Below are 12,470 nucleotides of genomic sequence, written 5' to 3' on the forward strand. Positions count from 1 at the left end.
AGCTTCACAAAGCAGGAGGGTCATGATGTTTGGTTGTTACCTGAGCAACTGTGATGTAATTTTCAGTCGATAGCAACTGACAAAATGGCCGCCCCCTGAGATGGATAAAAACGGGTGGGTTTTGCTGCTTAATTCATATTCTACAAACGCAGTATTAATTATAATACAGTGTTTAGAATAGTGGGGCTGCATGAACATATGATTGTAAACAGATTTTGGGGTTGACTTCCCCTTTAACAGTCTCTAAACTGAAGTTACATATAATAACATCAGATTTTGACCAGAACTCAAAACTCTCGCCTTTAAAACGACATTATTTTGGTTCAATTCAGATGGGGGGGGGGGTTTTGTGTAAAATTGTGTCCTTTGTCTCTTGATACTTTTCTTGCAAAACACAATTGTTCCTATTTTAAGTCCTTATTAAATTATGCCTTTTAGCTTGTAAAAATGATATTTTCCCCTAAATATTACAACTTGATTCTTGTCAAATTAGGACTTACATATTCATCCTCTCTCTCAGCATTTACATGCAACTATTGGATATGCGATTGACTTTGGGGGGGGCTTAACAAGGAATGGAAAAGGGGGATGGGAGGCAAAAAGGCTGTCATAAAGCATCTAATTGCTGTCTTGGCAGCGCAAAAAAAAAAAAAAATCTAAATGTAATTGTAGGCTTACAGCCATGCGACTGCCAATTTGTAGCTAGGACCTGCTTGTGTTGTTGTGTACAGAGGCGGTGGAAGTGCCCTCCGGCTTTTAACGAGAAGCAAGAGTGCGGTCCACTCCATCTGCTGAAAGGTCAGCGCTGCCGGTGGAGAACGGCGAGCCCCGCGGACGGCCGAGCGCGCAGAAATGCGTCGACACGCTCCATTTACAGAGGAACAGTGCCATGCCGCACCCCCACACGTGCAACAGTAAGCGGGAAATGGACTCGCATGGGTATCAAACGTGTGTCTCCGAGCACCGGTGTTCTGAGTTTTGGTTTTGCATCGCGGCGACAAAAAGATAGTTGCTTCGCACAAAACAGAGCATGTGACATTTGCGCTGTCCAAAGTCAAATTTTAGTAAGTGGTGGGAAGCCAAATGCTCCCATCGGCATTCAAACTCGTAGGATGGATTCACTGTAGGGCCTAAGAGGATACGTCTGTCTTTGTGATGTCATTATTCTTGGAAAATGAATTATTTCCCTTAAGACTTCATTTTTGTAAAATATGGACCAATTCTTTGAAAATGATCACATTTGCCCCTTCTCAATACCATGATTTATTTTTGTAAAGTTACTTTCTCATGCAAGTTTATTATTGAGTCTTGAATACATTAAAGAAGTGTTGATTGAATATAAACCAGAGGGCACGTAGAGCCCAGATTTAAAAACCAACATGGTGAAATGGCATTAAGCTGTCAACAGAAGGGAAATCAGCCCTGAGTGTAAATGCTTTTCAATTCAGGTTTAAAAAAATATATTTTTTCCATCATACCTTTTAAGGTCTCAAACATTTTTTAAATCAATAAACAGTACAGGCTTTTACAAATTTTAAAAACCTAACTTTTTTTCCTTTTCAACGCGTTAAATGTTTTACAGTCTTCTGTTTTAAAAAAAAAAATACACTTCTTTCCCTCATAACACCTGTTTCATAAAATTAGGGCTTCTTTTCTTGAAAAAAAAAATCCCCTTGTATCATCATTAACATATTCTTAAAAGTACACCTTTGGTGTTCTACAAGTACAATTATGTCCTCATGGCTTTATTCTTGCAAATGTATCGACATAAATGCCCAAAATGTCATCTCTGTATCCGTCAAACACCGAGCAGTGACAACACGTAACAGTAATGAATGATTTAAACTTAAATAGTGAAATGTGCTACTCCTGTTCTACTTTCTCTGCCAATTACTGTTTCTGAACGGCCTCATTGAGTTATTTAAACGTCACAATTCAAAAAGAGTAACCTTGTACTGAATCAATTCCTTTGGTGTATTTGAAACAGAACAAACTTGACTCCACAAGGCAGTCAAGCAAGAGTATTTTATGTGCTTTGTCCGTAACAGTCATGACACTCATTGTAATCCTAAACTAACAAATGTTTGAATATTGATTTGTTGCTGTGGCAAATGACAATTTCCAAAGCTAAGTTTGAAATGCTTTATGTAAATAGTGTTGCTTCCTTCACCCAGCATAAATCAGCATAAATACTGTGTAAAATGTCCCTGGAAACTAAATAAACATTGAGTGAAGTTTTGAAAGAACCAAGCGACATCTTTCACGTGCTCCTCGCATGCTTCCTCTCTTGCCAACCAAGCCCACGGCTAACTTGTGAGAAACAAACACCATCCCTTTTAAACTAAGTATGCAATCAAGTTTTTTGGCTAAAGATTTTTTTCCACTTGAAACGTTTTCTGTCTTTCATTTGTGCGGATGCCTGGCAGTAATAAAAGTGATTGCTCAAAATTGCATGGTAGTGGTCACTACACTCTGTAGTATGCTAACGAAACAAGACAGCTCCAAAAGAAAGTGTATGTCAATTGTGCTGTCTTTTAGGAAATGATGAAACGCGAAAGTAGAAGAGGATTTACCTGATTTAGTTGTTTTTTTTGTATTATGATGCAAACTTTTTTTTTATAATGATATTTGATATGCGTTAACTAGCAATATCCATAACCTATGTAGAGCTGCCGTTATTATATTATATGGCCAAAATGGTCTGATATTCAGACATTATTTGAATATATTTTTGAAGATAACGACAAAGGCAACTTAGTTACCTCCAGTAGTTGCGTCTTGTCGTACTCTCTGCGATGGGCGAAGATGCACTGGCTTAGCACAGAGTAGAGTCTCTCCATCTGTTCCACGCTGAAGCCCTCGCTCTTCCTCACCGCCATGTTGAGTAGCACCTGGAGGGTAATGACAAATGGGAAATACTTTTATGATATGCTGACATACATGTGCGGCAAAAAACGGCGGTGGCCAAAAAGCAGGTGTGACAGCATTTGGAGGTCAGAGGCGGACCAAAGCGATGCGGATCCCAGTTGACAGTTAATTAAAGCTAATCATAATAAGAAGCAAGTTTGCATTTCACGACGGCTTTAATTAAAACGTTGTGGACAGTGAAAGGCCTTTTTAATTGACCCCGTGTGTGCGCGCGCGCGTTCAAAATGCACAGCTCATCACAACGCGCCCACTCAAGTCGACCAAGGCACATTAATTAAAGTTACCATCAATAGCAACGGGGAAGAATAGGGGGGCTCTTGGGTGAAAGGCGGTGACCGTGCGTTAAAAGCACACAATGACATGTCAAAATGAAGTCAGCCAACGTATGGGATTTAATTACACGCGGAGGCTTAATCGGGTTTGATTACAATGGGTGTTGATTACTCTGAAGGTTTTACAACAAGGGAAAGATGCAAGGAACAAACAAAACCATGCCCTGTTGTTTTCCCGTGCAAAAGCGAAATATAAGTTCAGTCTATTTACCATTTAATTAATCCTTGAAAAAAAAGAGACAATCAAATCTAATTTATTTTGTTTTCTTTTTGTTGTGCTAGTTTGCTTGCAGGATTAAGCAGAAACAAACCACAAGAAAGCAGACCTACAAAGAACCCAAACATGTTTTCACACAGAACTGGATGAAGACTTCAATTCAGGACCGTATTTTACATTTTCTCAATTTGTTCAAAGTGCATTCTATTGGGGCAATGAGTGACCCAACCCAGCACATGCGAGCTTTTATGTGCATTATCGCCACATACAGAACCGCGGAACAGCATCCCGCAACACAGTTTATTTTTTGCACACTGAATCAAAGTTAGCCCATTGTTATTCCCACTAGATGTTCTTCTACGCTGAAACACCAGATTAAGCACATAATAACTTTGACAGTATTGTCACTTTCCATTAGACATTCTGGCGGCGCAAGACAATCCGCTCGCTAAGATGTGACAAAAACTCCCCCTTGGCCTCTAATAAGTGCAAGTCCCTTGTTAAGTAAAAAGCCAGCGCTGAGAACCCTTATAAAGTCCCCCTGCAAAAATAATAGTCATCATTAGATCTGCAGTCCACCGAGCAGCACTCGGCACATTTTATTGGCCTATTTTCATACAGTAATAGGTATGTGCGTGTGAGAGAGAGAACATCTTTGCCACACCATGCCATGAAGCCAGAACAAAATGGCGCACCATGAGGTGTAAAAAAAATATATATATTAAAAAAATCTGCATAAAAGCTTTAATTGGTGTAATTACGGTCCATCTCGACAGTTGAGAAAATCCACATTTGCCACATTTCTCTTGCATTTTGGGTGCACTTTGCTACTTTACGGGCCACTTCCTCTCCTGTTTTATGTCTCACCTTTTCCCAATTTCAATGTTTTATACAGCCACCACACTCCCGAAGCTCTTTTCTTGCACAACCCCCCCGCCCCCCCCCCCTCATTCTGCCTCGGTTTGCCTAGTTTCCGCTCCATTCATCCCCTCTTCGATGTATTCTCCGACTGGCTGCGAATCGTCTGATTGCACTCCCCCTGCCTTTTGTCAGCTTGGTCAGGAGTTGGGCGGCGGCATGGGGTAAATGGTGGCGGTGTCTCACAACGCAAGCGGTGATTGAGTAAGCGCGGCGCTACACAAAAGGGCAGTAAGCCCATGTGTTAAGGAGCATCGCTGACACGGGCCATTTAACCTCGAAGCCCCACCCATTAGCATTAAGGCCTAGCGCCAATTGCTGATGCCTTTTTTTTCCTTTTTAACCCGATACCTGTTGAGGTCATGGGTCTATGACATGCTTTTCTTGGAGGGGTTGCCCTAAAGGCAAGTATTCAGAGTATTCAGCCACAATGATACAATTTTTTTTAATACTATCAGTAAATGCTGGGAAAATACCAATAATATTAGCAAATCACACAGAAAGCATTTGAACATTAAGACTTAGTTGCCTCGTGACTACACACATACAATTGTGTGGCAGGGAGGGGATAGCTAATAAACAAAGGGAAATACCAGGGGTTGTCTTTTTAGAGAGGGTGTATAGAACAAATGAAAGCAGTAAACAAGGTCTTCTGACATGTAAGCAACTATCATTCTGAGACAAAAAAAATGAGCTGCCTTGTGACTACAAATACACATCACAGTTTGTGTTTTTAGGAGAGGTTGTGAAGAGGTACCGCACACACAAAAAAACATCATATGATGTCTACTGACTAACAAGGCAGCTGTCGTCGTACATAAACCTAATGTGAGCCACTTTGGAAACACATACAACTTTATTTTGTAATAAATGTAGGGAAAATATGCAGGAAAACGCACTAAATTTACCTTTGCCATACAACGACATATCGTACGGTACAACGACCATGACAACACAAATATACAATTGTTTCTCACTTAACTCTTTGACTGCCAAAAACGTTAAATAACGTTTAGTAAAATCCTATGGAGGAGTGCCAAAGACGTTAAAAGACGTTTTTTTTCAAAACAGAGGTGAAACTAACCATTTTCTATTGTTGATTACTGAAAAACGGAATAAGGTAGAAACAAACTTTTTTTTCTGATGAAAGATGAGAGTCCAATCTTTCATTTGGTAGTATGCGTGTTTCCATAGTCCAAACACAGAATTTTCTGTAGACCTTGAAAAATAAGTCAAAAATGCTTAAATCGGCTGGCACCCACGGCATCCCTTTTCTGAAAACGTCTGGCAGTCAAAGAGTTAAGGCTTACAGCTGCTTTTGCATGTTCTAGAAGGACTTTATACAAATCGATTCATTTAGCACGCACATTCACACAATGGTATTTATCAAACCTGAGATGACGTGCGATGGCTGCAGTTTTGAAATCAGCAGAGACAAAAACTACTATGACATCAATAAATATGTATCATATTTTGAGCAATGCAATTTTTGAGCTTTTGAATGACCTCAAGTAAAGGCTGACTTGAAGTCAGTCACAAGGAGCCGTCATGCCATCTCGCCACCGACAAACCTCTGCATCATCTCTGTGACAACTGGTGTTAGACATACATCCAATTGTCACGCATTCTGGACGAGATAAATCAAACAAAACATGGCTTTTATGCAGCTTCCTCAAAATTATCCCCGCAATCCTCCACAATCTTTGTTTGCCTCTTCCGCTAACACTTCAAATGTATTCAAGGTCATCCAATAAACATGGCAGCACTCAATCAGCCTCAATTCATGCCTAAACTGTACAGTGCATCCTCTAAAGTTGGATCATTTGGAACCCAAACATGTTGTAGAAAAATACGACTCATGCAATTCTTGACATGAAAAATCAGGCTACTGAACAGTGAAGTTGTGAGCACAGTAAATGTGGAGAAAAAAATGATCAACAAAAGGTAGAATAACAGGTCTAATTAAGGCCTGTGGTGAAGACCACTGCGAGAGGTTAGACAGACACATGTACTGTCAGCAGGGACACTATTAAGCCTCCGATATTTCGCTCCAAGACGCCAATTCAAATTCTTTACCGGGAAAACAATAAATGATAGATGAACATAATTTTCGCCTCAGTTTATGCAAGGGCAAAGGGGTGGGGGACATGGGGCTTTATAATGGCACACTGATTTAAAAAATAATATTCTGGTCCATGTGGCAAATAAGGTGGCTTATGTGGGGTCGTTCACACAGGTAATGCAATATAGATGGTGTTAGAAGGGTCAGGGACAATCATGACAAATTATATTATGGCCGTCATCTCAAAACATTAAAATGAGATGCTCGTCCGTTACGGCGAGGAATGGTGGGGAGAGATCCCTGCTGGGGTTGTCAACTCCTCTTAAAATATGCAGCGAAGCTGGTCTGGCTTCCAACATCGAATCCCCACAACACTTGATAGCTGTGAATTTTCTGCGCTTCGTTGTTAAGGAACAAAAAAGGACTGATGTGCTTTAAAAGTCCTTGCGCGAGATCAATGTCAAAATACAGCATTAAGTAAAAAAATAAAAATAAATCATGCGCTATTATTTCTAAGGACTTCTGGCACTCGGAAAATGCATTACCTTCAAAGGAAATGAAACACCTTGACATGCAAAATAAAATAAAACCACATCACAAACTGTACTTTCTGTGTTGGTATTTCACCATTTCCAGATTATTACTACGGGTTTACTTTTGCAACATTTTACTAATGAAACTAGCAAAAGTCCAACAGGTTTCTCCAAGTTAAATTTAAGACCTTTTAAGACTATCTGCCCCCCCCCAAATAAATTTTTCAGTCTTAGTGGTAAAGAAAAACACAATTTGTGAATGTGCGTTAAATTATTTCTCAAACGTTTTAAAGTGGAATGTGTGTAGGATACAAGAATGCAAGCATATTGAGTAGCGCAGACACGGACCACAGACAATATTGCAATAATGTGGCATCTAGTTTGCCAATGACTGTAAAAGCGATGTCAGGCTAAGACAAGAGGAGCTGAACACCGATAACTACTGTACGTGCTAGGCGTGTGTACAAATGAAAGGAGTTTAGTCAACCAGATTGGCAGATAATAAACTGATATGATGCTGTTCTCTTCTGAGACACAAGCATGTGACTTGGCCACTCGGCCTTGGGGGGAACGGGGATCCCCCGCTGTGCTGACTAAAAGTGAGCCAAGATGACAAAATGAGAATTGGAACGTGGTTGTTGTTGGCCGAGCTCATGTTGAAACATGAAATGGTGAAATAATGTAATAGCTCCACGACGTGCCCAACGGGCTCCCATACTGTGCCAGCGGCGCGAGAAAAGAGCTCATTCTGAGCAGCTGTTAAAAGAAAACAGCATCGTCGGCAATAAGTGTGAGATTTTTTGGTGTGGACAGATTGGATGTTTTTTCCTTAAACGTCCCATCAGCATTTGTCCGTGTCACTTTCTTCACAACAGTCTGAATGTTGGAAAATGAAAAACAGCAAGGCCTTGGGATCTCATCATTCAAATCATCTTGGGAATGTATTCTCATCCAGAGATTTCAGGAAAACTGGTAATAAAGAAAGATGCCTAATGTCTCTTAACAGCCACAGTGGCGCTGAAAGGCCCAAGAAAATACTGATGTCTAGGGCTTGAAGCGTCGAGTCTGTGACCAAACTCCTGATGGTATTTAATACAGAGAAGAGTTTCAAAGCCTCTTCCATCATGTTGACAGTCAAGAATAATGAGCACCCTACAATCAATGAATATAACCAAGGGAAGGATGACATCCACCACAAGTTCTAATAAACACCAGCGAGCATAGTGCCGCTTAAACAGCGGCGCTCATTCCCGGCGCCAATAGGAAATTCAATTTGTTCCGTAAGCTGGGGGATAAAAAAGCAATTATTCACAGTCTCCCTATTTTCACGATCTGTTTCTTAAAGATAACCCAACCACCCCCACCCCACGACACGCTTTAGCCACAAGCCTGCAGATTAGTGCCGCGTGTTGCTGTTCACAGCGGCGGCCCATCGGAGTCCAAAAGATCAGGCCAACTAAAAGGCCTGCCAATCAGTTTGAGTGATGCCGTCGACACCGTCGTCCGTGTGGGACTCGGGTAAAAAGCCACTCGATAATGGCTTGATGGCTCTATGTCACTTCGGAAGGGGGTGGAAAAGTGAGTGCATGTCAAAAGAGCACTTCTTTTACGCCAATTACACCCCACGGCCACCCGCTGCTGCTGGGATGCACCGTCAAGGGAGTCCACTGAGCCAAAAAGGTACCAATTTCAAGTCCACTTTGGGGGGACAAAAGTAGCAGCACTGGGGTTCATTCGCATGTTCTGTTTGATGAGCACAGCGAATGGTGGCTCATGTTTTAGTCATGACCTTTTTTTCGTTGCACAGGAAACTCATCTGTTGATTGAGAGTGACGTTGTGCCGTAAAATTGGCACCCCGAGAGAAACAGTAACATAAATCCAAAAAAAGGGTGAGGCGAGTTTGGATAAGCCTGACAAAGTTAGTCATCTGAGAAGGACGGCTGACAACCATCAGCGTCAAAACAGACCTATGGATGTACAAGGAAAGTGGGGTGCAGCCTTCTGTGCAGAGGCTTTGCCATTGTATATAATGTAAATCCCAATTCTACAGGGGGTTTAAAAAAAAAAGAATTGTCTTTGCTTTGTTCAGAAAGTTTTAAGTTAAAGCAGTCTTTGTAAAACACAGACAGGAAAGGTGGCTCAATGACAAAGTGTGCTGGGCACAGGGTCAAGCTACTTTTATGAGCTAACCTTCATATGAAGCACGACAAAGTCTGACTGCCAGTACCACGTCTAATGTTACTTTGACTTTAAAGAAATGCCCAAACCTTCAATCAACTAATTGCACCCTTTACAAATAATAAAGCTGTGAGCATTGACGCTCCCTTTACTTAATAGCAAATTCTTGAAATGATCGTCAAAAAAAGAAAGAAAGAAGGAGACAACAATCTTCCTAATTGTGTGTTGCCTATTTGTCTATTTGGCAGTGATTTACAAATCAAGAGTTTTGGGCTTAATGTTACAATAACACCTTTTCACCAGGATACAAGCACTTGACAAAAATTTGTTTGCATTTACTGAAAAACAACACTATATTACAAAACCATCATACTAAACCCCCCCAAAAATGATTTGATTAAATCCATAGTCCATTTCTCCCAAAAAGAAAATAAGAGTCGAATGTGTAAGGTAACAGGATAAGTGGTGTAGAAAATGGATGGACAATTGGCCACCTGAACTAAAATCATTACTGCCATATGGATCATTCCTGAAGAGTGTTCACTATGTCAAATAAACCCAGCTGCCACATTGCTCATGTAAATGATCATGTGAAATTATTAAACATGTGCGCCAAGTGAGTACAGCAATGGTGATGAAGTTTTTGCTAAGATAGCTAGCTGGGCTATTGATAGAGCAGTGGTGCCCAAGTCCGGTCCTTGAGAGCCCTAATCCAGCCTGTTTTCCCAGGTCTCCCTTCTTCAGCACAGCTGAATCTAATGATCAGCTAATCAGCAAGCTTTGCAGAAGCCTGATACTGATCATGAATCAGGTGTGTTAGTGGAAAGAAACATGGAAAACAGGCTGGATAGGGGCTCTCGAGGACCGAACTTGGGCACCCCTGTGATATAGAGGGTGGGCTAAAATAGTATATACATAGTATATACATTACACTATTTATGACAAACACAACCTTGTTCCCGACATTTTGATTTCCATTCTTTCATCCATCGTCACTTCCTTACATCCGTCCTACTTTCATTCTAGCCAGCCATCCTTTATTTGTCCCCCCCCTTCCCCTTCCCCTTCCCCTTCCTCCATTAGGTTAATTACATTTCTTGGCCTACTCTGTATTCAATTGCTAGGCTTCATTGCCACACAACAGTCAACCTTTCCTGAAAAAAATAAAAAAATAAAAAAGCATTACCAAAAGTTGCTGGTGATCAACCACAAGTGGAGGAGGCGCAGGCGGTGGTGCTGCATTGGGCTCGTCCTCCATCCCCACGGCCGAAGCGTTCAGCTGCTCCGACGGACTCCTGTTGCATTTCTTCGTCTTTGTGTCCCCTATTAATGACATCAAAGCCTTGGGAACACAGAGCGGGAAATATTCACACCCACCCACCAAAAAAGTGCCAAACTCCGCGGTTGAATGGGAGCTTTTACGCCAGCGAATGATGGTACACTATTTAGTAATAGGGACCATCTTCTCAAATAATCCCAAATAGGCTTTAGATGAAGGGATGCACGGACTTCAAAGGAGGCCAACAGCACCACCGTGTGATGCCGTAACCACCCTGTTTGACTGTTGGCATGGTCTTAGGCTGGATTTACACTGCAGATCCAAGTGCTCTTTCAATGCCTATACAGTAAATCCCCTTCTCCAGCCTTTCTTATAAACAAAGCAATGTTTATAATTGCATATATTACATTAAACCATTAATATCAATTCAAACTCATCTTATGTTACCCTTAATACTAAACTGTGAAAATGCAGGGGGCGGGTAAAGATTGGGACAAGCTAAACTTGGTTCTCCCCTGAAACAACCCGCATGTCTAAACGCCCAATTTTCACTTAACACCACTTGTGTCAACAGGACAACACCAAGTAAATAAAAAACAATACACAAACACAAATATTAGACTAGATTTACAGCGGGTGTAAATTTGATGACATTAAGCATTGATGAGGGAATATCCAACCTGTGCATTTTTGCTGCACTCGCATTGGCAGACATCTGATACCTTTAGGATGTTTACCTATTTGGAAGAGGTCTGATTCCCATCTGAAGCCATCTGATTCCACGCATTTTTTTTCCTATTGACGTTTCCATGAAGGATATTCAAATAGCACAAAAAAATGCAATTGTGTCACTTGAACCACATAGTGTAAATCCAGCCTTAATGAGGCAGTGTGTCTCCTACACATGTTTTTTGGGAATTGTGGGCAGAGTTGCTTGTGGGAGTGTTCTATATCTGAATACATACCTTCTTTGTCCTGATCTTCCTCCAGACTTTTCACAGCGTACACCTGAGTCAAATCCCCCTCGTCAATGCTGTTGTGCTCCTCCCCCTTTGACGCTATTTTGTCGGAGCCATCCGCCGTGTTCTGAGGAGTCCTTTCCTCGCCGGCCTTGATTTTCTCCAGGCACTGAGACTCCAGACTATCCATGGACTCGTTCCCATTCACTTGCGCTACATGGAGAGGCTCTGTATGCTGAATGTCAGAAGAATCGGATTTTTCAATTGGAGGTTTAGCACCGGTTTGGCTGTCCCCATCAGCTTGCGGGTGGGAATCGTTTCCAAGGCAATGCAGCCGAGTTTGTTTTTCCAACTCCTTTCCAGCATCACTCGAGTCAACCAGGGGCTCACTGGAGCTCTCTTCCTCCATGGAGGAAACGTGGGGGAGGTGGCCGTTGGTCCGGGGTCCCGGGGTGTCGCAGGAGGACTCCTCGTCCAGTGTGAGACATGAGTCGCTGGGACCCGCCGCTTCCATTTCAACCTCGGTGTGCTCCACTTTTTGTTCATCTGTGCCTTTCTTGTAATGCTTATGTTTGCGGATGATGCCTCGCACCCAAGATGGACGTCGGCGTAGCTTCTTCTTGATATGATCTGAAACAAAACGAGTAAAAAGAAAAGTTTTATTAGACTATTAGAATTGTTCTTGAAAGAGATGTATAGTTTTCTTTTTTTCTCTCACGTCAATTTATAAAACCGTTCCCATTTGACAATAAAAATGGCTCGGGCATGTTTTCCCTAAATACCACAAGGATCAAGAATTATATAGTGGACCCCTGCATACTTGCCTGGTGGATGTGGGGTTAAAAAAAGGGTTATTTTCCCAATTCAATGTGCGTCAAAAAAGTGAAAATAAGTTCCTCGGACAATATGAACTAAGGTAAAGGTAATTATACTTGCTGCCCTTTTGATACCACAAACACATTTGGAGGTACAGTAAAAGGCCAAGTTTGCCACTCTGAAATTATAGAATAGTAATTTAAAACAACAGAAAGCAATCGCTAACATCAGTTGGTTCATTTAATAG

General features: G+C 41.5%; 1 protein-coding gene across 7 annotated transcripts in view; it reads right to left on the reverse strand.

The window, feature by feature from the left end:
• atad2b (ATPase family AAA domain containing 2B) overlaps positions 1 to 12,470 on the reverse strand; it is a 49,283-nt gene that overhangs the window by 6,791 nt on the left and 30,022 nt on the right. For 6 of the 7 annotated variants that reach the window (XM_077553139.1, XM_077553140.1, XM_077553137.1 and 3 more), the window contains exons 25-27: positions 11,414 to 12,037; positions 10,356 to 10,492; positions 2,763 to 2,891 (exon numbers count right to left, since the gene is read on the reverse strand). In XM_077553139.1, the coding sequence (XP_077409265.1) occupies positions 2,763 to 2,891; positions 10,356 to 10,492; positions 11,414 to 12,037 (890 nt within the window). Of the gene's footprint in view, positions 1 to 2,761; positions 2,892 to 10,355; positions 10,512 to 11,413; positions 12,038 to 12,470 lie in introns of those variants that run through there. The other variant, XM_077553141.1, reaches the window with a different exon arrangement.

The sequence above is a fragment of the Vanacampus margaritifer genome, chromosome 19 (assembly GCF_051991255.1).
Source record: "Vanacampus margaritifer isolate UIUO_Vmar chromosome 19, RoL_Vmar_1.0, whole genome shotgun sequence".
NCBI classification, from domain to species: Eukaryota; Metazoa; Chordata; class Actinopteri; order Syngnathiformes; family Syngnathidae; genus Vanacampus; species Vanacampus margaritifer.